At 35.8% G+C, this 26,739-nt stretch overlaps 3 protein-coding genes and 1 pseudogene across 3 annotated transcripts; 1 reads left to right on the top strand and 3 right to left on the bottom strand.

The window, feature by feature from the left end:
* Positions 1-206: 206 nt before the first annotated feature.
* neu3.3 (sialidase 3 (membrane sialidase), tandem duplicate 3) lies at positions 207-9,565 on the bottom strand. The gene is given in 5 exon segments (XM_059542412.1): positions 207-1,924; positions 1,926-2,030; positions 2,032-2,240; positions 8,316-8,597; positions 9,503-9,565. Coding segments are annotated over 4 exon segments (1,194 nt in total). The 5' UTR covers positions 8,583-8,597; positions 9,503-9,565; the 3' UTR covers positions 207-1,311.
* A 2,348-nt stretch (positions 9,566-11,913) lies between these two features.
* On the bottom strand, positions 11,914-16,410 carry LOC132130249 (sialidase-3-like; annotated as a pseudogene).
* Positions 16,411-18,307: 1,897 nt separating this feature from the next.
* neu3.1 (sialidase 3 (membrane sialidase), tandem duplicate 1) lies at positions 18,308-20,828 on the bottom strand. The gene is made up of 3 exons (XM_059542440.1): positions 20,608-20,828; positions 20,077-20,309; positions 18,308-19,425 (listed from the first exon to the last, which is right to left on the bottom strand). The coding sequence occupies exons 2-3, from the start codon at positions 20,305-20,307 to the stop codon at positions 18,448-18,450; spliced, it is 1,209 nt and encodes a 402-aa protein (XP_059398423.1). The 5' UTR covers positions 20,308-20,309; positions 20,608-20,828; the 3' UTR covers positions 18,308-18,447.
* Positions 20,829-20,974: 146 nt separating this feature from the next.
* On the top strand, positions 20,975-26,425 carry xrra1 (X-ray radiation resistance associated 1). Its single transcript, XM_059541955.1, has 18 exons — positions 20,975-21,039; positions 21,187-21,319; positions 21,554-21,708; positions 21,846-21,917; positions 22,012-22,084; positions 22,212-22,309; positions 22,428-22,576; positions 22,770-22,874; positions 23,736-23,881; positions 23,972-24,018; positions 24,138-24,269; positions 24,370-24,463; positions 24,540-24,658; positions 24,747-25,019; positions 25,123-25,282; positions 25,378-25,493; positions 25,587-25,692; positions 26,135-26,425. Exons 2-18 carry the CDS (start codon positions 21,226-21,228, stop codon positions 26,290-26,292), a joined length of 2,097 nt encoding a protein of 698 aa, XP_059397938.1. The 5' UTR covers positions 20,975-21,039; positions 21,187-21,225; the 3' UTR covers positions 26,293-26,425.
* Positions 26,426-26,739: the final 314 nt, after the last annotated feature.

Here is a 26,739-nt window from a genome sequence, read left to right as displayed (position 1 = left end):
TAGAAAAGCATAATTTGATCATTTGTCTTATATCTGATACAATTTATTCTATATCTAGGTCTTACATTTAACAATTAGCGTGGAGGTGTGGTAATAAACATATAGTATTTACAGAAATGCAGAATAGCCCAGAACATTAGCATATTTGCACTAAATTGCACATTAAGTGTTTTGTACCCTAACTGAAAACCTTTCTCTGAAAAATATGTTTCTCAATGAATGAAGACAAGACAGTGGTATACATTAAAAAGCACAAACTCTGTATATTTATTAATACAATGTTTTAATACAGTATAGGTACAACTAAACTGTTAACAGTAATAAAAGCCTTTAATTCGCCCAAATATGCCACAAATTCTAATAGCAGAAATAGCTAAGATCCTTGGTGCCTGTTAACTTCTACACCTGGAGTACAAGCTGATCTGTAGGAAGGAAGTAGTGATGGTAACGATGAGAGAGGGAATGAAGATATGGACTTAAATAACTAGATGGAAGTATGGAGAAACAAAAGAGTTAGTGATAGTAGTATAGAAGGCAGTTGTTCAGATAGGAGTAAAGCAGGTAGGGCTGTGGTTTGTTAAGTGAAACATACTGTACACACTACTATTGTTATGGGCAGACAGAATTGTGAAGCCTCTGTATTCCAGGCAGGACTCCAAGGTATGTTATCATCAGATACTTCCTTTGGGTGGGAAAGGTTTTTCCACTGACCTTTGGACGTGGTACAGCACGTATCTCATGAGAAACAGATGTTTTTAAATGCTAGTGTTTTCTACACATGCATACAGTTTAAAATGCTAGATTTTAGTACAGCAAGACTCTAATCTAACTGCCTTTTTTATAGGGAAAAAAATATTAAACAAATCAATAAGTTCTGCACAGCAGAATATCAATATGAGATATTTATAACTTTTTAAAATAAGGAAACACCATGTTCATGTTATTTGAAAGTTTATTTAAATACCTCTGCCGCAAATGCACCGAAAGCAGTTACATTTAGGGTTAATCAGAGATATAAATCCATATATTCATCAGATTGTCTATTATATAAATTTAATGTGTAATCTTCTGTTCAATAGATCTGTTCAATAATTATATATAATACATACCTTGTAAATATCTGATAATGACTATTATTCTAATTATCTGTATATATAATGCGTTTGTTTGGTTCCATATAAATCCCATTTTCCAAATCAGTATTTATAGAAGCAGTTTTCAGCTACAAAAACAGAGAAAATATGGATTTGTTGTGATTAGATGTATTTTATTCATTTGCAGGGACTACCACTACAATAAAATTAACACCTTTTACAGCTTTTTCACAGGGAGTTCGAACAGCAAAAAGGCTATTTCTTCATTCTCATGTTCCTTTCCACACTCCATGAGACAAGCAAAGCGTCCAGGTTCATGCTCTACCAGATCTGCATACGCACTGGGACCATGATGCAATATCATTGAAGGTGCATCTGGCCACCCTGAGGAATCCACTGAGGTTTTATTCAAGTAGACACCAAGATCTACTCTGTTTTTTGGATTGGACGGATGAGAATAGAGCAACCATGTCTTTGGAGGATTACTCTGTTCTAGAAAACTCAACACACTCCCTTGGCATCCCTTTCCAGTCTCTATCAGCTTGTTTGGGGATAAAACTGTGCTAAAATCCTCTCCAGAGTTGTAGCTTAGCGCCTCCGTTCTGTAGCCAAGGCGGGTTCAGGCATTGCAGTACAGAGTACTCATACCTTTCTCGTCAATGATCTCAGCCATCTGACACTCACACGACTCAACATCCATTTGGTTCCCCACCTTCCATGTGATTCCTTGATCATCACTGTAGAATGCTAAGGCATAAGGCGTGAAACAGCAAAGCGATAAGCAACATCATGATGTGCAATCAGGTTTGCCTGTGTACCGATAAGCATATAATCAGTCTTCCGCTCTTCATTTGAAAACCATGTCCTGGTCCAACAGCAAATGGAGCCCATTCTTTCTTCTCACCGATAACATCTGCTGTCAAGTCTAGTATGGCTCCAGGTTTTGCCAGCATCTGTACTGGTAACATAACAAAGTCGTCCCTGGCTCTTGTTTGTCCGTATTTGTTCATATTCAGAGACTCGAGTATGAACACAAACAAAAAACAGAAAGAGGGTCTTGGATTCTCTTTCATAGACCGGACATGGATTCATGCTGCGGTGGTTTGGTAGACAAGCCGAAGAGAGCACCTGATGCCCACTGTCCCACTGAAATATAAAAGCATAATGACTGTGTTCATACACTGTAAAAAATAATTCTGTGGCTTAGTAAATATTACAGAAATTTTTAACTTTATTAACTTAATAAAATCTCTGAATATCGTGTACTTGATTGTTTGAGTTAAACATACCAAAATAATTGAGTAAAAATCCAACAGTTCGTTTTATCTAAAATTTACAGATATATTTAAGTTGTTTTCAAAAAAATTATTTAGTATTTGACTAACCAATTATTTCTTTATAATATACTTAAAGGCCATGGTGCAGGTTTTTTTTTTTTTTTTTTTTTACACTTTTCTAGTTGGTAATAAACATTTAAACAGTTATCCATTGTATTTGATGTTGTAAAGTATTACAAAAAAGAAATATAATAAGGAAAAGTAGGTGATATTTTAGCGGTTAGCGATGATTCTTATTTCTCCCGCATGCATTCCATGACGTCACATGAGGCACTAGCTAGCAGACGAAAGCCCGCCATTGAGAGAGAGTGAGACGAGTAGTGAGAGTAGCAGCTAGTGAAAGAGTGACAGTGTCAGATATATAAGTAAATAGACAGACAGACAGACAGACAGACAGACAGATAGACAGATAGATAGATAGATAGATAGATAGATAGATAGATAGATAGATAGATAGAATAACATAACATAAAATAGATAGATAGTGAGAGATAGCATAGCATAACAGATAGCTTAGAGAAAGAGTAGATAATAAATAGATAAAATGGTGTATCGCTGTGTTTGTGCCGGGTGCAAGAACTCCAGCAAAACTGGACATAGGGTCCATTGTTTCCCTAAGGACAAAGGGATCTTCCGAAGCTGGGTGCAATTTGTCAAGATTAGGCGGGCAGATTTTTCAGCTAGCTCTGTCACCGCCTACTCGAGAATATGCAGCGCGCATTTCAACGAGGAGGATTACCACTCAGGGGACGCCAAGATGGTCGCACTTGGTTTAAAGAATGAGAAAATTCCTACCGCCGTGCCGTCTGTGAATCCAAACCTCTCTGCTTGCCCTGTCCCGAGGTCAAGAGACACCACCGTCTGCCGCAAGCGAGCTATTGCCACGGTAAGCATCATGCTAACGTTAATGTTTACAAGTTGCGTGTTAGCTAGCTCTGTGTGTATGTTCCCTTTGACACAGCCTCCACTACAAACAAGATCACTCAGACGTTAGAAGAGCATATTTCGTGATTCACGAATATGAGCCAAAACCAAATTGCCCTGTAGTAAATGTCCATATCGTCATGAAAGCTGCATGGCTAGTGTTTGGATCAGTGGTGATGATCATCAAGCGGCTTTCACAATAGTGTGTTTGCGTTTTGTGTTAGTCTGCTACGGTTCTCTTTCACATATATTTGACCGTGACCGTGTCGCCAGGGCTGTAGTGGGGACTAAACGCAAGTAAACGCAGTTTACCCACCGCTGAAATGTCAGAAACAGTTTATCCACTTCTCACTTCAGAGTTTAGCTACCTCTCAGTAAATTCACTACCTCATAGAGTTTATGCACCACATGTACTCTAGACATCTATTACCACTAGTATTGGTGTAAACATTTAACAGTAACCTTCAACATCATCAAATATGTTCTGAATGTCTTTTATGTATTTTTTAAAACATTGAGTAGCGCATATCAGGGTCCACTGTACTGTAATCTAAGTTTTTTCTCTTGTGTACCCTCTTAGCCTTTTTCTCACCCACTCACAGTTTTGATTTTGGTACAGCTGTGCCATAGGTTATTGTTTCCACTGGGAAACTAGTTGTAGCACACACGTCCCAATTTATTGATGAACTTATGCAATGACTGGGAATATTTACTTATCGTCTTGGCATTTCAAAGATGATAAGTAAATAATTCTTAGTACTTCCAAGTTGAAAATAAATGATTAAATGTTTCCATGTACCCCTGCAATGTGCTTGTGTACCCTTGGTTGCTAATCACTGATCTAAGTATTCATAGTGTACCCACCTCTTATTTCATCACTACACCCTTGCATTTCGCTGACCCTTTTTTATATTTGTTTTCGCAAGATGTTGACAGACGTCTCACAGCAGGAGACCGTGGACAGTGTAGACACTGTGGAGAGTGTCGATACTGGGGATCAGCCCTTGCCCTCCTCCACTTCTGACGCTGAGACACAGTGTTATCTGAAGCCCCCCCGATGGTCTCACGATAAATCTTGGGTATTTTAAGGGGTAGATATTCTGTCTAAAACATTGCCAGTATCTATGCAAGCAGGACATTTCCATACACATTGATTAAATTAATACATAGCCTACACCAAAACATAGCCGCTTAGATTTGCCATAATTGTCACATGTCTGGGTATGTTTACTGCCTCTCCACAGCTGTGCAGGTTAACCTGAAGCCCAAGATGGTCAGTGTGGGCACACAGACGTCATTTAGCCCACAAACCTCCACTCCCCTCGCTAGTCCAGAACAGACAGATGAAGATGATAATGCCTCTGTCATCAGTGAATTATCATGGGCGCCCGAAGAGCCGATGCATGAGGAGGATGAGGAGGACTTGTTTGATGAGGAGCCACCTTACACTTGTGACCCCCACCACAAGTGAGATAATTTAAAACCAATATATACCATTTTGAATGCTCTTTTTTTTTGTGTGTACTGTAGTTTGAATGACAGTGGCAATGATCTTTATACAGCATTATTATTATTATTATGTCTACAGGTTATGCAACATCATTGATGAAGGCCCTTCGGGAAAGCTACACCAAATCACCTGCAGCTCTTCGAGAGGTTAGTGCCAATTTGTCCTCCGATGCACCCGCCCCCATCGCCAAATCCTTCAAACAGGTTCCTAAGGAGGAGGTCGTCAGCCTCTACCTAGCCCGGCAGTCACGCTACAAAAAAAACTAATTTCACTTTTTTTTTTTCTTTTCTTTTTTTCAAAGACAAGTCCAATGATTTAGCTGTAAGTATTTATCTTTTTTTCCTTCTGTCCCTGTCCTCTCATTTGGTGGTGGTTTCCTGCATGCTGCATGTTTTGTTTTTTTGTGTGCTGTTGCTTTGGTTTTACTTTGCACAAAATTACTTTTTTTCGTCTTTGTGGCAATAATTGTCGCTGTACCCCATTCAAGGGGTCCTGCATGCTGCATGTCTGCTCCTCTGTCTGTTATTTGCATGGAATTTGTTGTATGTAATTAAAAATAATTTACCAATCATTTTACCTGTGCCTTGTCAACCTCTGTGTGCGGTGTTGTCTGGGCTCACTGTGTGTCTGCTTGATGTGCTTTTGCATGCATCACTGTGTGTGTGTGTGTGTGTGTGTGTGTGTGTGTGTGAAAGAGAAAGATCAGTTGACCCTCAGGTAAGACCACAATATTGCAGGCAAAAGAAACAATGTGCAAACGTTTCAGTTCTAGCCCTTCATCAGTGTTCCTTGTAGGTTTTGTGCCTAACCATTTTTTTTATATAGATTTGTTTACTTCCAACCTGTGTCTTTGTTCAGTAAATGTTTAAATGTTCAGTAACCATTACAAGAAATGCCAAATAAACAGTTTTTTCTTATCAAAATCCGTGTGTTCTGTGTACTTTATAACATTTTAAGGGTAATTGGGTGATCACAACAGAATAAGCAATTATTTTTATTCATTTTCATCCAAACGAGGCCATTGAAAGCCCTGATAGGTCTGGTCACCACTTTGGAATTTTTGTCTGATGGTTGAAACCACACAAGAGGGTATAGGCTTCCTTATACTCCTGCCTAAAACTCCATAAGCCCAGCGTATAGCCTGTCTGTACGCAGTGTACCGGTATTGCCTAGGAATAAGTAGGAAAGATTTTTAAGTTTAAAACTCTGTAAGTAAGTTGTAAACGTCATTTTAAGCCTGTCTCTTATGCATGTTTATTGTGTATGCAACACATCTCCTGACACCAATTAGCTGTTGTTCAAAGGACTCCGTGTAAAAAGATTGGTAAAGTAAACATAAACCATGAACATACTCGTGCGTGCTGGCTTGAAGGGGACCATGATCCTGCCTGAAGTGTGAGTATGCTATGTGTAGCACAAACGGATTCAGGCAGCATGCCTCAAATCCAGGATGCTGCGTAAGGCACGTTACATCTGCTTAGCACTATCAACAATAATCACACTGAAGACATGACCAGCCTACTCGGCGTCAGATACGTTTGCAAACAACATTTTCACCGGAGAAAGAGGTAAAAGCTTATAAATAAACACTAGGTGATTATTCAATGTAATTATTAAATGTAATATGCCTTCTATTTATAGATCGTCTGACTAAGTTTACTTATCTGAGCCAACGACATAATCACTCTCACTAGATATAAAGAGAACGTTGACTTTCACTCGATGCTATTCACTGAACGCAAAAAGAAGTTTGTTGTATGCACTGCTGTTCATAGACTACTATCTCCAGTCATTGCTGGGTTTCTAAATGGTAGCAACTCTCCAGTCATTCTCCTCTAACCATGCATTTATTTGTCTTTGACGGCCATCGGCTCTCGGTATTTCCTCATTCGCCCTCTCACGTCTAAACGGTTCGAAATTATATGGCTGTGGGCCATCATAAATGTTAACTGTGGGTCTTGCCACCTCTTCCTCATCCCAGTTAGACGCCATAGTCAGTGTTAGAACTAGTTCTAGTAGCTGAGCAAGGCTGAGGAGGCTACGTTCCACCACGGCTGCCTCATGTGACGTCATCGCCGAATTGCGTAAAAAATAACCGTTACTAACCAAAAACTACAAAAACTGGACTTTAACACCATTTTGGAGACATTTCTAACTTTATATACATATCTTGACTGCTTTATGTACCCATTAATCGACAGTGGTGTTTAACCTGCACCATGGCCTTTAATATATTTGTGAAATTTCTATCAAAATATTTGAGAATGTTGAATTAAACTGATCTGTTTCAAGAAACAAAAATATTACTTAATTCAAATCAATATTATTAATATATTTAACACACTCTTAAAATTTGAGTAAGTTTACTCAATTAAAACAATGCACCCCTCCCCCACCCTCTGACGTTACGACAACTCGACGGTTGGTTGAGTCAGTGAGCGCAGGCAGTTGAACTCTCCAGTCTCCAGACAACAGCTCTCTCCTCAGCGTCGCAGATTTGGTGCATTTCCTCTGTGAAATTCAGGTTTGTGTATGTTTTATTTTATCTATAAAATCTTTACTGTGCTTTAAATCATATTTAATGCAAAACAACATACAGAGGCGTAATTCGACACCTAAACGAGAGTCGCGTCTGTCTTTTTGCATGATTGAAATGCTTTGCCTAAACACTTGACTTCATTCCTAATGATAATAAATATAATTATTATCATTTGGATGATAAAATATCCTCAGAACTGTCACTGTTTGTTTATTGGCAGGTTATGTCAGTCACTCGCAGTATCTTTTGGCTGTGAGTGAAACTCAGGACGGCGGTATGAAGTTCAAAGTTCACCTGCAGAGGCGAGTCCGTCTCCGGCACGAGGACCAGCGCTGATCCGGTGGATATTGGGTTGATTTGATTACACTTGAATTAGGCTACCTGAATTTTTTAAATATTTAATTTTTACTTATAAAATGTTTGTTAAATGAGTTTAAATGTAGGCAATATTGTATACAGTGTAAAATGTGCTGTATTGCTGTACTCATTGACAATAAAAGCCAATGTCATGTATACTGGTGGTTGTGTGGAGTACTATTTTACAAAGGTTTAGAGAAAATAAAAAGTTAATATTACTCATTAATAAAAACAGTTAATATTACTCATAAATATTGTTTTTAAATGTTTAAATGTTCAATTATTTCTACTCAATTTTATTTGTTAATGTACAAGATGCAGTTACTCAGATTTACTTAATTTTTTTACTTGCATTTACTCAATTCAAACAGTATATTTCATTGATTTCACAGCTTTAAAATTTACTCAATTTTTTTGAGTGTAAAAATGTTTCACCAATAAAATTGAGTAAATAATAGTTAAACTTTTTACAGTGTACCTGGCTGTGTAAAGAATCACTGAAACAGTTAAGTTGTTAAGAAAACGGTCATGGATAATATTTAATTATTTTGTACCTCAACTTCTTGATTCTTGGCATCCTTCCATGTTCCTCTTTTCAGCACAAGCACTTCTGCGTTTGTGTCACTTAATGTTTTTCTCTTTTCAGCAAAGGCAAGGAAGGTTTGGTCGACACTGAGATAGACGAGAGCTGGAATTCTGTATGACACCTGTTTTTCACAACAGCAACACCAGGTTTGGGGCTGTTCCTGTTTGAATATTGTTGTTTTGTTTATTTCGTTAAGACATCCTGAATGGCTTCTTGAAGGTGTCTTGTTACCCATTGTTAAATTTTAGCCCTGGAAACAGAATAAACAGCATAATTAACAAGACAATAGACAAGTCATTTTATGCAATGTAATTATTTATTTTCTTTTTTAAATGTGCAAAGTCATCACAATTCAGTTTTTTCCCCCAATATGTATAGGGTAAAGAATGTAGATGTAAATGTAAAAAGGAGGAGTTGAAAAATTAATTAAATTAAAATAAAAATGGCACGTTAGAATTTTGAACAGCCTCCAAAGTCATAGCTGATAGATATTTATTTTATTTTATTATTTTATTTTTTAATTTACTCTACTTGCTGAGTGTGTGCACAAAATCTACTGGTTACAAAAATGATCAAAACCTTGCCAAAAAGCACAATACTGCTGAATAAAAAGAGTCAAGGGGGACACACCCTGGATGAGAAGCAGCATGCCAGCACAGGACAAAGTACAAGAATCACTTGGACTCACATTGAAAACAAACAAACAAAAAAAATAATATTATCACTGTACAGACAGAAGTTACATAAGATTTTTTTGCACTTCAACCTGCAACCTATGGACACCACTTTAGTAATTCTTGCTGTATGAAAATAAAAACTGGTGCATTAGTGTTACTGATTTGAGACAAATGCACTGTAATTCACTGAAAAAAAGTTGAAAATGAGTTGCACTCATGAAACGGCAGAATTTTTTGCAGCCTCAGAAGTCATGACTGGCTGACCCCCTTCATTCAGAAGTTGTGCTATAAATAAGCATCCCTAAAAGCATCTCTCTCTTTTTTATTTTTTTACCCAATTCTGACAGATTGTTATATTTATTTTAATTTACTTTATCGTATTTTATCTTTAGTCAACATATACAACTCATTAATTCTTAAAATTCTATAAATTACATTCATTATGTCAACAATTCTCTCTATATGAAGCAATACTCACAGAAATAGTTTTTCTTGCAGCTGCAACAAAAGATTTATACAGCAGGTTTGTCACCACCTCTCAAACCTCTCATCAGGTGTAACCAAAACATTCTGAGCATCCCTTATTCATAATAACCTGTCAACACAGGAAAGTTCTGAAACAAGATTAAACATTTACTAAGGTAAAGAGCAGAATGATAAGAAAGAGTCAACTAGTGGTCATAAATATTTATTCTTCTTATTTTTTTTAAGACAGCCTGCAGAGTGAAAAGCTTTGTTCAGCCTATCTCTTTCTGTTTCATTTACTGTTGTCCTTTCAAGTGAGCAAAAAGTAGAATAATTATATAATGTAAAATATAATCAACAAATAATCACTGTAAAGGCCTATCTGTAAAACAATTTGTGCCCTGTTAATTGGTTGCACTGTTACACTGGTTACATTTAGTTTTCAAATACACATATAATTGATTTTCATTTATTTATGATTTCAATTAAAAGCGTACTAAGATTAAGAATTTTGTATATCACAAAATCGGAGAGGTATTCATCAGAGAGGTATTCTGGTTGGCCTTTGCACTTCAGATGTCTCAAATTCTGGCCTTTCCTGATCCCACCAGTGTTATAAGCATAAGCACCAGTATTTTATTAAAATACATTAAAATCAAACTTCCAAATGTCCTCAAGCTTTCATTTTACTCAATATAGAATATTATAGAAATTATACAAATGCATTTTGCCTCTCATTTCCCACACCAATTCACTGCAATGCAAGAGAGAGAGTCTGTTGTAGTTCTTGTGTTTAACATAATCTTGAAGGGCTGTGTTGGATAAAAAATATGCTTTACTTGCTTTTTTTTATTGTGTTTATATAACTGTTATGTATTACACTCCTATCAGCTAGCTTTATCTGGCACGCCATTTGGCTATTGTCTGGCAAAAGTCTACTGATTTTTCAAGTTACTGCTGATTTAGATACAGACAGATCCATCATGTTTACTGGTCTCTGTGGGGTAAGCATTGACAGATGCTATCGCTAATATTTTACCTCTAAGTACAAAAGGAGTTGAGGACTGTTTAATGAGCTTTTGATGGTGACATCGGATTATCAGGAATATTTAGAGAATGATTATTAAATGATTTATGAGCTATGTTATGTGCATGAACTAAACACCAGGATAACTTTATCTCCTATTTCAAAAATGAATTATTGTCTCAACCCTTAAAATTGCACAGCCCTGCACATTTAAAAAAAAAACACATACCTATCTTTACTGTGCACCAGAGCCAGTTCTTGACAGCTATATAAGGGTGGATAGAAGCCTAGAATATCATAAACTTTCAAAAAAAAACCACACACACTTTAACCGTTTATTGGATGTCTCTGGTTGTTACAGTATGTGTCATAGTTAAGCATCCATAAAGGTTCCACATGACACTCACAACGGATAAAGTGTGTTTTTTTTTTTTTTGGTTCTTTGCAGCAGTCAAATGTGCAAGTTTAAATTCAAATAAGTTTCACTAATGTTACTTTACCTTTTGAAATCATTAAGCACTTTAAAAAATAATAATAACTGTAGGGAATCAGTATTGTGTTGCACATTCTGTTGCTTATCATTCTGCTGCATCAAACCTTTTCACTTCTCTTCAGGATTCACTTTTTATTTCACGTTTGCATGTTCATATTACCTTGATGAAATAGATTTGGCAAGCTGTCATGAAACTGCTGTCTTGTAACAAAAGAAAAAAATAAAGCATATGACGAGGTGACAGAGGGTTGGAGGAAGAACTGTCATGGTGGTGAAGAAGGCAGATGCTACAGTATACTTTTGCAAAAGTAAAAAAAAAACCTGACATTAAAAATAAAAATGGAATGGATACAGAATGCGGCAGTTAAACAAAGCACACAGCAAAGAAGAATACTAGGAACAAATTTTAATGGTAAACTAACAGGAGACCAAGCATCTATACAACCACACTCTACTGGCAAACAAAGGAACCTAATGAGTTAATTAACAAGACACCAAGTGAACAAGATAACTAATCAGACAACAAAAATTAGGTCACAGGGAAAACAAAAACAAAGCATGTAACAGAAATAATGGCACAAAACTATTTTTCATAAAATATATTTTTGTTAGATATTTTGATGACATTCAAAAGCTTGGGTTTGGTAAAAAACCTTTTTTTTTTAGTCTCTTATGCTTGCCAAGGTTAGATTTATATGATCAATTAGGCAGTAAAAACAGTTTATTGTGATATAATGTGACAATATTTAAAATAAGATGCCTTTAAAATAGTGTTCTCGATTTTATTATTATTAATGCGATTTATCCCTGTTAAGCCAAAGCTTAATTTTTAACATAGCAGCCATTACTCCAGTCCTCAGTGAAGAAAATGTTGAATTTTGCCATCTCATTTAGCACCCTTGGCCTAAAAGACATCACTGAGTTTAAAAAGGACAAAGGCTATCCCTTCAACCTCACTTATCTCTCCACATTCCATAAGAAAGGCAAAGTGTTTTCCATCTCCACATTGAGCCAAATCAGAGTATCTACTTGGACCATCATAGATGATAAATTTATGATCCTCCCATCCTGAGGCATCCCACGGGTATTTATTTAGTTAGGCTCCAAGGCATTCTCTCTTTCTTGGATTGGTTGGATGGCAATAAAGTAGCCATGTTATTTCAGTTGCTTTATTAGGGGCAAAACTCAACACACTTCCTTGACAGCCATGTCCAGTCTCTTTCAGCTTATGCTTAGATTATACACTGTTAATTATTTCCTTGTTAAATAAAAGGAAATTACTGGCAGCAGGGTTACTATTATTTTAATGTTATTTTTACAGTTAATTCCTGTATATGTTTTTTACAGTGAATCACAGAAAAAACAGGAAACAACAGGTAGCAGTACCATTATTTTCCTGTTAAATTAATTTTTTTTTTAATTTCCATTAAATATTATTAATTAATTTTAGCATATTAACGTGTACCACTGATTGTTATAGACATACCCACATGGAAAAAAACCTATATAAACATATATGTTTCAATATAGATTGTGATATAGGTTTTTAATATATGTGACTGTGAACGAGCGAGGCCGGTGGAGTGATTGGGAAATGAGCGACACCTGTTCGACCCACCAGTCTTGGGTCCCACGGAGGAGATGGAAGGATATAAAACTGGAGTGACGACAGTGAAGGACGAGAGAGGACCAGGCCTGGGCTTTATTTTGTCTGAGCGTCTTGGCTCACTCGATACAACCGGTCTTTTAAAATGGCAAAATATGGATAGGTGAGCATTTGGGGAGGATGGAGAAGCTGGCCGTCGATTGTACGGACCTGTTGGAACGCATGTTTCAATGTCTCATCTCGAGACTGCTCCAGGGGAAAGTCATCGCGCTCTGAGAGACAAGTTCAGCATTATATCTTTGAAAGGCAGTTGAGAATGAACATTAGAATGAATTTCCCCAGCCACCTGAGTCATTGCTGTTTGAACAGGTGCAATGTACAGGTACTGGTCATATAATTAGAATATCATCAAAAGGTTGATTAATTTCACTAATTCCATTCAAAAAGTGAAACTTGTATATTATATTCACTCATTACACACATACTGATATATTTCAAATGTTTATTTCTTTTAATTTTGATGATTATAACTGACAACTAAGGAAAATCCCAAATTCATTTCTGTTTGATTTTCAGCAAGAATCTGCTTTAACCAGACGTCCATATGGCAAGAATGCCACACAAACTTGTTTTGAGAAATGTTCCTGTAGCTCAATTGGTAGAGCACTGCACTGTCAAGCGCAAGGTTGGGGGTTCGAATCCCCGGGAACACATGATAGGTAATTGATAGCATGAATGCATTGCAAGTCACTTTGGATAAAAGCTTCTGCTAAATGCATTAATTAAGTCCAGAATATCATTCCATATCTCCAGCTGGAGAGAACACCCTTTGCTGCTTTGGCTGCAGGGGACTGCTGTTCATTCTTCAGCAGAGGATGAACACCCCTGCTACTTAAAATGAGAGGGGACTTGCTATTCTCTCCATCACTTTTTAGAGGGGAGAACACCCCTCTCCTACCATAAGCTGCTTAAGGACATCTCTATAACATTATCTTTCTCTTTTGCAGGAAGGAAACAAGGAAACGCTACTCTCCTACCACTCATACCAAGCTCAGGGACATGCTGCTCGTTTGCGGTTCTCCCGCTGGAGAAAATTCCCATCGCTGCTATTACCAACTACCTTAATTATAGAGAGGCCCGCTATTTTCTGCCTCATTAGAAGGGAGAATACCCCTTCGCTAGCCAGTAGGTTACATTAAGGATATCTCAATAACACTGTGTTTTCTCTTTACAGGACTGGAACAAGGTTGGTTTTGGGGGGTTCTTCTTCAGGCAGTAATACTTCTCATTTTGTTTTGGGGCTTAATGTTAAAGCTCTTGTATGTTCAATTATTCTGGGAGCAAGAACCCCCATAAGGAACCATACCGCCAAAGATAAATTGTGTTCAATAAACTCAAGTAAACTTGCCAAAGTGGCTCCTGTCTGAAATCGAGCGCAGTGTTAGTTCAGTCAGGCCACGGAGGCAAGGCTGTGAACAGCTGATGCTGTCAGCTGTCAAATCGCTCCAATCACTACCACTCTCCTATTAGATACGGACATATATATACTTGGCACTACTGGTCGGTAAGTATGCTCAATGGCTCGCAACCCTACCTCCCTCCCTCCCCATTATAAGCATGAGCACATTACTGTGCACCTTCTGGCTGTCTTCTTCTTTGTTTCAGATCATTAAGGCTTCCAAAATCTTAGCTGGTATGGACCTCACTGCTGAGAGACACCCATCTTCATAACCAGGTTACAGGATAGACGAATCCTTGCAACATCCACATGATTATCACTGTTTGCTTTAAAGACGTATTAAAAGTCTTAATTGTTATGTATTTCTAAATTCATGGTTCCAGGGGGTTAATGTTAATGCTCTTGTATGTTCAATTATTCTGGGAGCAAGAACCCCCATAAGGAACCATACCGCCAAAGATAAATTGTGTTCAATAAACTCAAGTAAACTTGCCAAAGTGGTTCCTGTCTGAAATAGGGTAATAAAAGGCTCTTACACCCACGATAACAAACACATTTGCGCATGCACAGAAAACACCACAAACTTTCTTATTTCTGCCTGTGGAATAGGATATGCAAGATTATTCTTGATAACATTTGCAGTAGAGAAATCAGGTGTTTAATTTGTCTAATCTTCATTCAGTAAATGCATGCAATATTTAATCTGTTAGTAATGGATTGCATCGTCGACTATTGATTGAATCAGTCGTTGCGTTATAAAGAAATAAAATTGCTAAATTTGCCACTGATAAATAATTATTGTTTTTTATAATAAGCATAAAATTGCATATTGCCATTTATCTCCAAACATACCAGACCATCTTACTCTATCCGACATCTTTGCTTGAATTTTCGATTTTGCGGTTAAATAACAAAAATGAGGTGTTAATTAACAATGAGGTGTTAAATAACAAAAATGAGGTGTTATTTAAATTTTTTTTCCCTAAAATCAACAGTAAGGCGCAGTATTAAAAATAACAGGTTAATCATGTTGAAATTTGGGTGTAAATTAACAGAAACATTTAACAGTGTAGCTTGTCAAAAGCTTCTCCATTACTCTCACTTAGATTCTTGACTCTGTGGTTGGATATACTTCGAGCACTGCTGTAAAGTTTACTGTTACCTTTGTCATCAATGATCTCAGCCATCTGACACTCGTTAGACTCACCAGCCACACATTTTCCTAAATGCCAAGTACTTCCTTTATCATCATTGTAGAAAGTGACTGCACGTGATGTGGGTTTAAAGTTGAGTGAGTTGCAAGGATAAACACACATGATGGGATAATCGGTCTTTTGCTCTTCGTTTGAACACCATGTCCTGGTCCATCAGCAAAGGTGGCCCAGTCCTTCTCCTGCTCATTAATTACATCTGCTGTCAGGTCTGTAACATCCCTCCAGGTTTTGTGTCCTGACCGGTTATGTAACAAAGTCATCCCTGATTCTTATTTTTATGTAAAAATCCAAATAAAGTCTAAACAAATATGTCTATGTATTCTGAGAGGACAAGGGGATGGATTTGTTTCTTACAAGCACACAGCTTTTCGCTTTACAAGACGTGTGGATTATTTATGGGTATATTATTTTGATGTTTTTATCAGCTGTTTGGACTCTCAATCTGATGACACCCAAACACTGCAGAATATCCATTGATGAGCAAGTGATGTGATTCCAAATCTGTTTAGATGAAGAAACAAACTCCTCTACATTACACGTTTTCTGAAACCGGCGATTACATTTTTAGCAAATTTTTTTTTTGGCTGAACTAATTCCTTTTAATACTTAAGTTCCAGGGAACTGTCCACCAGTAAATGTTAATGTTGCAAGACTCACTTTAACTCCCCCATTCTTCCATATTCCTTTTCTCATCACAAGGACATCTGAATCAGTGTCATCTGCAGTTTTCCGCTTTTCAGTAAAGGCAAGGAATGTTTGATCGTCACTGATATAGATGAAAGCTGGAATTCTGTATGTCACCTACATTGTTTCAGATTTCTGAGGCTCCTGTTTGAAAATTTCATGTTTAAAAAAAAAAAATCCTGTTTTAAATTTGTTGCTGGAAAGGGTCTTGATTTGCTTCCCCTATGTGGTTTGTCCATTGTTAGATTTAAATCCTAAAAATATAATGAACAGATTTACATTAGAAAACAACAAAAGGCACAATAAGGCAAGAATAAGCATATATGTTAAGTGATGAAGTCTTATAGAGGGCTTGGTTATAAGTTACTTATAAAGTAGTACTAGAACAATTATTTTTTGTTTTACCCTGTCCTTTCTTCTTTTGGCTATTCTCTCCATATCCACTATAGGGAGAATTGAAATGTGCAATGTGTGCGCTTGTTGGAGTTGGAGAGTGTGTATTTCCCTTACTTTGATCAAATTACAAGCACAGTTATAATGCAAACCATAGCACACGCACAACATATAATAAAAGTAAATGATAACAACACGAAAGCGAAACTGCCGCCCTGTTAACATTTAGCAAAACTTGAGCTGTTCGCGTTGTTTTAAAGAGATGAACAGGAGCTGCCTCTTAACGCGTTACATTAAATTGTGTATGACTTATTTAGCAGCCTAAATAGCACGTGCGACGCAAGTTAATATGACACCGAGAAAATCAACGACATGCTCACAAAAGTGTTTTTTTCTGCTACAAAAGTGAACGTGAGTTGTAGACTACTTTACCTCAGACCTTTAAAAAGAACTCGACACACATGCTTGGCTTTGTTTTGCTCCGTAGTATTTGTTTATTAAAATGCTATTTCTACAAATATCCAGTTTTATATGAAGTTAGTTTACTTTTCAAAGTCATGGTTACAGTGCTGACAGTTTAAGATCGCCCCCTACTGACAAACATAAGCAAATATAAACTGATAAAAACAGGATAATTCCTTTTAGAATTCAGTTCACATCTTGAATTTATGCACAAATACATTTTAATATTATAGCCTATATTAGTACATACATACATGTATATACATGTAAAACAACAGACACACACACACACACACACACACATGTATACATATATATATATATATAGTACTCTCAGTACACTTCATTAATTCTGTCTATTATGACCTTGTCATCAAAAGTCACACTTATGGAGAATTTTATAACAATAGTATAATTTAGTATTATCTGGATGCTGATTATTCCCATGTAACACAATCAGTAAGTTTTGATTAAAAGCATGACCAGACTAAAATTAATCATACCGGAAGTTTTAATGACAGTATTGTAACAGTGTTCCACAATGCTCTCCTGGACTACTTTTAATGAAAACCTAAAATTCTATTTAAAATAAAATACCAAAAATAGTGTCAAACACTACACTAAAGATAGTACATGTATAAATGTCAAGCATAGTAGCTTTTGCACCACGAGCCAGTAAAAGGTAATATAGACAATATCTCAAAATATTTTTTATTATAACATTTTTACAGTGAAACTAAGAACAAAATAAAATCAAAAAGTCTACACAATCAGAGGTTAAAAGCAAACAGTCTACATGACATAAATGAGCAGTGACATACAAAGTCCTACTATTAAGGTCAACAAGCATATAATAGGCATTTTCTTACTATACATGAACAAATACAAGGTAAAGCATACCTTACATATTGTATAACCGTTTCATGATTTCAAGAAATGCACCTTAGATAAATTCACCTTAGATAAATTTATCCCAATTCAAAATAAAGCTTTCTCTCCTGTTTAATCTGTCAGAAAGATGCCAATCTAAAGCAAACATTAAAGGAATAGTTCACAGAAAAATGTACAATTTGCAGAAAATGTACTCACCCTTGACCTCAAGATTTAGATTAACTTGTTTCTTTATTGCAACAGATTTGGAGAAATTAAGAATTACATCAGTCATTCACCAATGGATCCTCTGCAGTGAATTGGTGCCATCAGAATAAGAGTCCAAATAGCTGATAAGAGCATTAAAATATTTTCTTAGAATCGGATTTGTGCACATTTCTCTTCTGAGTCAGTCAAAAGGACTGAAGTTAAAAACATCTTAATAAGGAATTTGTTTATTACAAACACAGCTTTTTGGTTCACAATATGTTAACTGATGGATTGGTGTCATCTGGATTTGTGATATTTTTATCAGCTGTTTGAATTCTCATTCTGATGGCACCCATTCACTGCAGAGGATTCATTGGTGAGCATGTGATACAATGCAGTGTTTTTCCAAATCTGTTCCGACAAAGTAACAAATTAATCTACATCTTGGATGGCTCGAGGATGAGTACATTTTAAGCCAACATTAATTTTGGGATTAATTATTCCTTTAAAAGATCCCACAGTAAGTACTCTTTTATCATTTCAAGTGCACATTAAATCACTCAGTTTAAATTCCACAAAGGCTATTTCCTCAATCTCACTTTTCTCTCCACACTCCATGAGGCAGGCAAATTGCTCCCCACACTGTGTTAAATCTGAATATCCACTGGGACCCTTATGGACGATCCATGGTCGGCCCCAACCGGATGTTTTTAAGGGAGATTTATTCAAGTAAACTCCAAGATCCTTCCTTTTCTTTTTATTAGTTGGATGGGAATAGAGTAACCACGTTTTGGTGTCTGACTGTATCAAGCAGTCATTTGGGTTTTTCTCTGCTTCATCTGATGGCTCGGGCACAGGGAAGCTCAACACACTACCCTGGCAGCCACGATAGGGCTCCACGAGTTTCTGAGCAACATGAGGGTTGTCAAAATTTGTCCCACTGCTTGCACTTAAAGCTTCCACTCTGTAGCCACGTGTACTACGGGCGTTGCAGTACAAATGACTCTTATCAGCGTGGTCTATGATCTCAGCCATCTCACATTCGCAGGATTCCATTGGGATTTTTTCTCCCATCTGCCAAGTGACACCACAGTCATTACTATAGAACGATAGAGCATGAGGCCTGACTTTGAATCGATTAAAGAGCATTAAATTAAAGGGAAAACACCTACAATGTATGTAATAAACATAAGCTGGAATGATAAGTCTTCCACTTTTCATCTGAATACCATGTCCTGGTCCAACTGCAAAAGTAGCCCAGTTGCAAATGTCATCTCCAATAACTCTATTTGTTAAATCTGTTAATTGGCTCCAGTTTTGGCCATAGTCTGTACTAGTGACGTAACACAGCCGTGCTTGGTTTCTACCCGTAGAAATCTGGTCATACTCTGAGGTATTGCCCAATATGCAGACAAAGAACAGATAGATGGTTTTGGATTTCCTCTCATAGACTGGACAAGGATTCATGGTGCGATGATTCGGCAAACATGCAGAAGAGAGCGTTTGAGCAGGAGACCACTGAAAACAATGACAATTCATTCAGTTGTGTATAAATGTAAAATTATAAAATTTCAATCTATCGTTAAAAGTTTTTATGCTCACCAAGGCTGCATTTATTTGATCAAAAATAAGTAAATCATCATCATTTAAAATAACGGCTTTCTATTTGAATACATTTTTAAATCCAATTCATTCCTGTGATGGCAAAGCTGAATTTTCCACAACCATTACTTTAGTGTTACACGATCCTTCAGAAATCACTCTAACATGCTGATGTAGTGTGCAAGAAACATGTTTCTATTATTATCAGTTGAAAACCGTTGCTTTATATTTTTTTATTGAACCACTATATATTGTTTTCAGAATGAATAAAAAGTTCAAAAGAACAAAACATTTTTGAAATAAAAAAGTCTTTACTGTCACTTTTGATTAATTAAATGCATTCATGCTAAATAAAAGAATTAATTTCTTAAAAAAAAAAAACAATAGAACTGACCCCTAACTTTTAAACTGTGGTGTATATTGTAAAATATTGATAAATGCATTAAAAAAAAAAAAAAAAAAAAAAAAAAAAAAAAAATATATATATATATATATATATATATATATATATATATATATATATATATATATATATATATATATATATATATATATATATATAATTACTTTAAGGGATCCATTTTGTAGTGATCCTCTCCTCATGACCAACACCTTTGCATCACTGTCACATGGAGTGCTGCGCTCTTCAGCAAAGGCAAGGAAAGTCTGACCATCACTGATGTATATTAGAGCAGGAATTCTGTATGTTTTAACATCCTTCTGTTGGAATAATGTTGTTCGTGCAGGCAGGGCTTGCTGGGCTTCTGGGTAGCTTTGTGACGCCATGCTGTCAATCATTCCTAGATAAACAAGTAGGTAAACATATGTGGGTAATGACATGAAATGCAGCAGACTTTTGAGGCGTATTTATGCACAGATGCACAGATATCTAGACACTTCTTGGCTTTGAGGCATTTAATATATATATAGTCCTGATCCCACATGGTATTTGTTAAGACAAGACATAAATAGTAAAATTATACGAGGTTAATAATATCCTTTTTAACTATAGATATTAAAGCGAAAACTGAAGTACATAGGATCTGTTCACCTTCCATATATTGCATGTTAGAATCAAACCATTAAAATGTACATTACTGTGTGATGCAGCTTCCCTTCTACAGCTTTCTCACACTGCAGTGTATGATATCTATGGTGCAGACAGCCAGCGCAGCCAGCCGTGAAAGACGAAGGAAAGCGGAAACTAACTTGGTGTATTGTGGGAAATGTAGTTCGAGACGAAGAGGGACGCTGTAAACTTATTTCATTCACTTGTATTAATTGACCTGTAACTTATTTTTTGTTTTTATTTTTTACTTAATTTATCATTTTCAAATTGAATCCATTGAGTTATAAAAAGTAAATAAAAAGTAGACGTACTAAATTTACAATATCGCTTAACTACGGTTGCTAGGATACCATGCAAGAAAGACTTCATGTCCTGTTTGTACAAGTACGTTATTCGAGACAGAGTGCATAGCACATCTATGGTGGTGCACAGTAGGAGAGGCGCAATGTTTCCTAGTTAAGGTAAGTTACTTTTCTAGACTTTCAAAGTAGCCAACTTATTCTTAACATTTGTGGATAACGGTTTGTTTGGTAATGTTAGGCCTAACTTATGTGTTTTTATTCTGTATTATAAGTTAATTGTTCACAACCTCATGTTATCTAATCTAGGAGGTACGTTAACGTTAACTTAACGGCTCATCTAAAGAAATGACAGGACTGGGGATTTACAAACTGGACAATGGACAAAGTTACCCTTCAAACTGTTTCCCAATAAGATCATTTTTTCATCCAAAAAATGAAGGTAATTATTATTTCTGTGAAGACAAAGTCACATGATCAAATAGTTGTGCTACTTAATATTTTTGTTTCCTCACCATACTTCACTTGATCAGTTTAATGCCTCCTGAATAACAGTAATGTTTTCTTTAAACAATCTTACTGATTGTTGTAGAAAACATGCCTTAGAATGCTGATCATTTATAAGAAATAAAATTGTAATTGTTAAACAGTCCACTGTGATATTTATTTTTTAAAGGGGCTGGACACTGGCTCGTAGCAAACAGAAATACTTTGGAAGAGAGGACATCAAAAAGGAAAAACATTTCAGGATCAGGTTTTGAAGTGGACTCTAGGAAACATGAAAAGAGAAAACTAGAGAATGCTAGCAACTGTTTAGATGCACAGCTTGTTGTAAGAATGCATTCAAATTAGTATAAAATTTGTCTGCTATTAATTCATTCATTGGTTTAAAATGTGACATTGATGTTCAGTTTCTCTTTCAATATCCTCTATTGAACATACATGCAAACACTTCCACAATACTTCAGCTTACACTGTGTTGTGTGGACAAGCCCTCAGACCTCTGTTCTGTTAACATCAGTGGCCAGCATTTGCAAACGGTAAGCCCTGTATCAAAAACATTGTTTAAAGTTACCTTGTTAGATGTTTAAGTCGCCATTACATCACAGAAGGATTTTTCTTTTTTTTAAACAGGTCAGACTTGAGGGTTTGGAACAATTTGATAATGTCGCATACATAAATGCGTCTGATAACCATTTTACTTTAGGTAATTAAATATTTTGTACGTTTTAAATTTTTGTACGTTTAATATATATATTGAATATATTTTCACATTTCTAGTGTAACAGAAATTGTTTGCACACAACATATATTATTATATATTTTGTTTCTAGAACCCTTTGTCATGTTTCCTGCTTTGAGGGAATTGGATCTGTCACTGAACAATCTCCATAATTTAGAGATTCATGCTGAAGACTTCCAGAAATTGGAGGTGAGTTTTCTTGAATAGTGCGGCTGTGATCATGTTTTTGCTCTTGAGGGCTTGAAGCAGATGTCACTGAGAATATGGTGATGATCAAAGAAGCTTGACTTTATTCATTTTCTTTCAGGTGTTGGATTTATCCTACAATAACTTAACAGGAGAAAGCATAATAAATCTAGGCCTGTTGCCACGTCTGAAGGTGCTCCATCTGACTGGAAACCGGCTGCAGATGCTTCCACTCAACATGGCTGGACCTTGTACCTACTCCGGAGAAAAGTAAATGTTAGATTTACCTTCATAGACTTTATCTAGGTAGCATATGTTTTTAGTCTTTTTTTTATGTGCTTATTCTTTATTTAAAATAATTGACTATTAAGTCATAGAAGCATAGAATCCATAGTCCATAGTTTTCTCTAAAGTTTTGAATGTCTCTAATCTCTATCATATGTAAAGTTTTCTATTTCAACAGCACAGGACGGGGTGTCTTGCTATTTCAAACTCTGGAGGTATTGATGCTTGATGACAACAAATTATTTTCTCCGGGAGTGTTTATGAGCCTTGCTAACTTAAAGAGGTTAGTAAGCTTTTTATAAAGAAATCGCTCTGCCATTTCCAAAATGTTAAAATGAATTTTAGTCATGTAAAATAAAAGTGACATTTAATGCATAGTCCTGAGTAGTTATGCATTGCATATCAAAGGTGCTTAAAGTAAAACCTTTTTCATAAACACCAGATTTATTTATTTATTCGTTTGTCTGTGCAGGAATTTTTTTTTACAACAACAACAATAATAACAATAATAATCTTTTTTGAATGCAATAATACTTTGTCAAAATAGCTATGTTATTTAGCACAAAATTAATTTTGGGGATGAGCCATAGCACAACATTTGATACTTTTTTTATTCAAAGAGCTGCATATTACACTGTAACGATCATGAAGGCCATCTTTAAAATGCAAGAATAAAAACAATGTTTCAATAATCCTATTTTTTGCACAAAATGTGCTGTCATTACAATCAGTTATGAATAACACTAGGTGGTATCAAGTCACGTTTATTTCATTCTTCTTGGTATAGACTGCCCTCTTGAGGCACAGCCACAAAATGTTATTTTATGAGTGTAGCCCAAGGAAATTACTGGTGTTGTAAACATTAATATGTAGTGATTAGATGGTCCTGTTTTGTTTAAAAACATGTGAAGTTATAAATTATAAACTGTTAGGTAGAAACTGTTAGCTTGAATGCACAATAAGTTGCTTTTTGGATAAAAGTGTCTGCTAAATGCATAAATGTAATGTAAAATGTAAACTAAACAATAAGGCAATATAAACTCAGATTTTTTTATTATTATTATTTTTTTTAAGAAACTGTGTTATTCTTTCATTCTCTGTTAAAGAATTTTGTTTTTCTAACTTTAATCTATTGTACATTTAGGCTTCGTCATCTAAACTTACAAGGAAATTACATCTCAGGAGTCCCATTCTTAGAAAAAGTGGCAACATTACAAGATGCCCAGACAGAAATTATGCCACAGAGCATCGGACAGAATGTGGCCACAGTGAATGACAAGAGGACAAAGTGTTAGTATGTTTAATTTAAAAAATAAGAATATTTTAGGTCGGAAAACAAATTGTTTGTGTGTTTATTTATTCACTTTCTCTGCCAGATAGACCCTGAAATCACGATGAGCCAGCAAAAACCAGAAAAAACTTTGAAAGTAGGATCGGCTCTCTTATTTGTTTAATTTCCTGTTTACATGTGTCATATCAATTTGTTGTTTTCAATTTATTAGAGATATTTATCAGCATTTTACAATCTAACTTCCATCTCAAATAGGAGGACAAATCATGTCTCGAAATGCATTCTGGTACCCTACAATACAGTCATGAGAGACAGGAGGACGGATGCGCTCTGGGTCTCTGTCTACCTTTTCCAGAACTTCGTCATCTGAATTTGGCCAACAATGAGGTCTGTGTATTGCCTTCTGGCTGTTAAAAAGCATTTGATTTGCTACAAACATAGACAGCTGAATGAAGTCATTGAGCTATTTGACACTTCTTTCCTCTAGATAGCTGAGGAAGAGGCATTGTTGCCCGTGGCATTGTTTCCAAAGCTCAGTGAGATTGTTATTCACTCAAACCCCTTGACAACACAGAGGAGCGGTAAGCTCACACATCCTCAGGCAGCCTCATTGTTAGTGCATTAAATCAACTTTCTTTGTTTTTGACTACGGTATAGGTGATCCACCAATGCTGACATGTTTTCTTCAAGACAAGCTTGGTATTAAGATTACACGCAAGAAAACAACTGATCTGATTAAGCGACATATCATACTCCCTGTCAATCCTAAAAGAAAGGTATCACAAATACAAGTTTGTATTTAGCACTTAATATTTTTAAAGTAAATCCTTTCAGAAGTGTTATACCTTCTATCTAAATTTTCAGGTGAAATCTACAGTTCCATATGTACATGTACCAAAATTTCCTTCAATTATGGCAAATCAACATGCTACAGAAATGCTCTGTTCCAAGAAATGTACCGGACAAGATAACCCTCCACCCTTAGAGTATGGGTTAACTCAAGTATTTGGCTTCTCGTCTCAAACAAGCATTGATGGCGAGGAAGACTCTGAGATAGACCAGGAGCAGTTTGACTTGACGAGTGCAGACATATCCTTTGAGATGAATCAAAATGCAGAGCCTTTCTTTGTGACAGAGGTAATTTTATTGCACCTAGAAACTAAGAGTCTAAAAATCAAGACTTGTATTATATTTATGTTTGAAAACTTTTTATTTATTTATTTATTTTTTAATTTTCCAGATTAATGGCTTAAATGAATCTGAATACCAAGAAGATCCAGATGGTGAAAGGGAAACCGAACTGGAGATGAAAAAAGGCGGCAAAGCATGTCCAGAAAAACTGATTGGTTATGAAATCTTACTTGATGACACATCTGAGCCAAAACTGCCTGAGCTTTCTGGTATGAATTATCCTGAACTCTGCTGTTGACCTCTTGCTTTGTTTGAATCAGTGCCGCTTGTTTGTTCGTGTTGTCATTAACTTCTCTCGATGCAGGAATTCAGCAAGCTGTTATTGTTTTGGAGCACATGCTTAAGAACCTGCTTGTGTATAGAGATTCTAAAGCAAATCTTGACCTTCCACAGAAGCCGTACACCGAAAGAGAGAAAAAGGTCAGAGGTCATTCATCAGCTATGTACAGTGCATTTAAGCATGTAAACCAAACATTTATTATTAATAACATGATAGAAACATTCTTTTCACAGATTAAAAATTTGCCATCTTTGGGACCAAAGAAGTCAAAGGGAAAACAAGTTGAGGAACTTCTGGACCAAATTAAGGAGGCAAAAACAATAATCAAAGTTCCCTTAGGTAACAGATACTTTGTCATTTTATAGTAGGATTTGAAATATTCCAAAACACTTATTTTTTTAAATGACAAAACTGAGTCTAGCCTAGTGATGCAGCAGGAAATACAGTATTTTTCAGTTGAACAGCAAATAAATTTAATCATCAACTAGCGCAAACTAGCATGTTTTACAGGTTAACTAACAAGCACACTGCAGAGATGTTATAGCGATTGTTCAGCACAGTTTACTTTGAAATGCTCTGTTTGGCTCTGCAGCTGTTCCTCTATTATTTCAACACTTAACAGATTGCTAGTGTGTTGGACTGAATGGACTGATTGTAGATATGCCATCTAAGGAAACCTCCAAACTGCTATTCAAACTAATATTAATAAATATTTCTGATATTAATCGCATCATTGGTCATAGAATGGTTTAAAATGCAACTTTATATATTATCTATCCAGACAGTGTACTCAAAGGAGGGAATGGTATTTGTAAGAGAGAATATGAGGAAGCACTGACGCTACTGAAGGACATGAAAAGGAAGTACAGGACGGCCCATCTGAAAAGAGTGGAACAAGCAGCACAGATTGAGGATGAGATGATGTGTAATCTAAACTAGCAGGTGCTTTACTCTCTGCATTTTCATTGAGTTTGTTTTGGTTTTCAATAAAACAATATTAAGATATTGGAGAGATGGTGAAAATTTGTTTGATGTTTGTGTTGATTACAAATAAAATTGAGTTTGCAATACATTTATTCTCATCATGTACTATGAACTATTTTTGAAATATTTTATTATTATTGTTTTTATATGACAACAGTTAGGCTGTTACTTTTGAATGCCTTGACAATTAAATATATGATGTTTTTTGGTCAGCTTAGGGAACAAATGTTACAAAAGTGTATACTTAAAAAAAAAAACTAAACATTAAAAACTAACAAACAAACATTTTTTTTTTTTACTCCAACATAAATGTACATGTTAATATTTACAACAGGACTAACTATAACAATGTGTAAGCTGCTTCAGAAAATAATTACATATGCTTTACATCATCAATTATAT

This window comes from Carassius carassius, chromosome 47 (genome assembly GCF_963082965.1).
Source record: "Carassius carassius chromosome 47, fCarCar2.1, whole genome shotgun sequence".
In the NCBI taxonomy this organism is placed as follows: Eukaryota; Metazoa; Chordata; class Actinopteri; order Cypriniformes; family Cyprinidae; genus Carassius; species Carassius carassius.
Note: the sequence above shows the minus strand (reverse complement) of the source record. Positions and strands in the feature narration are given on the sequence as shown.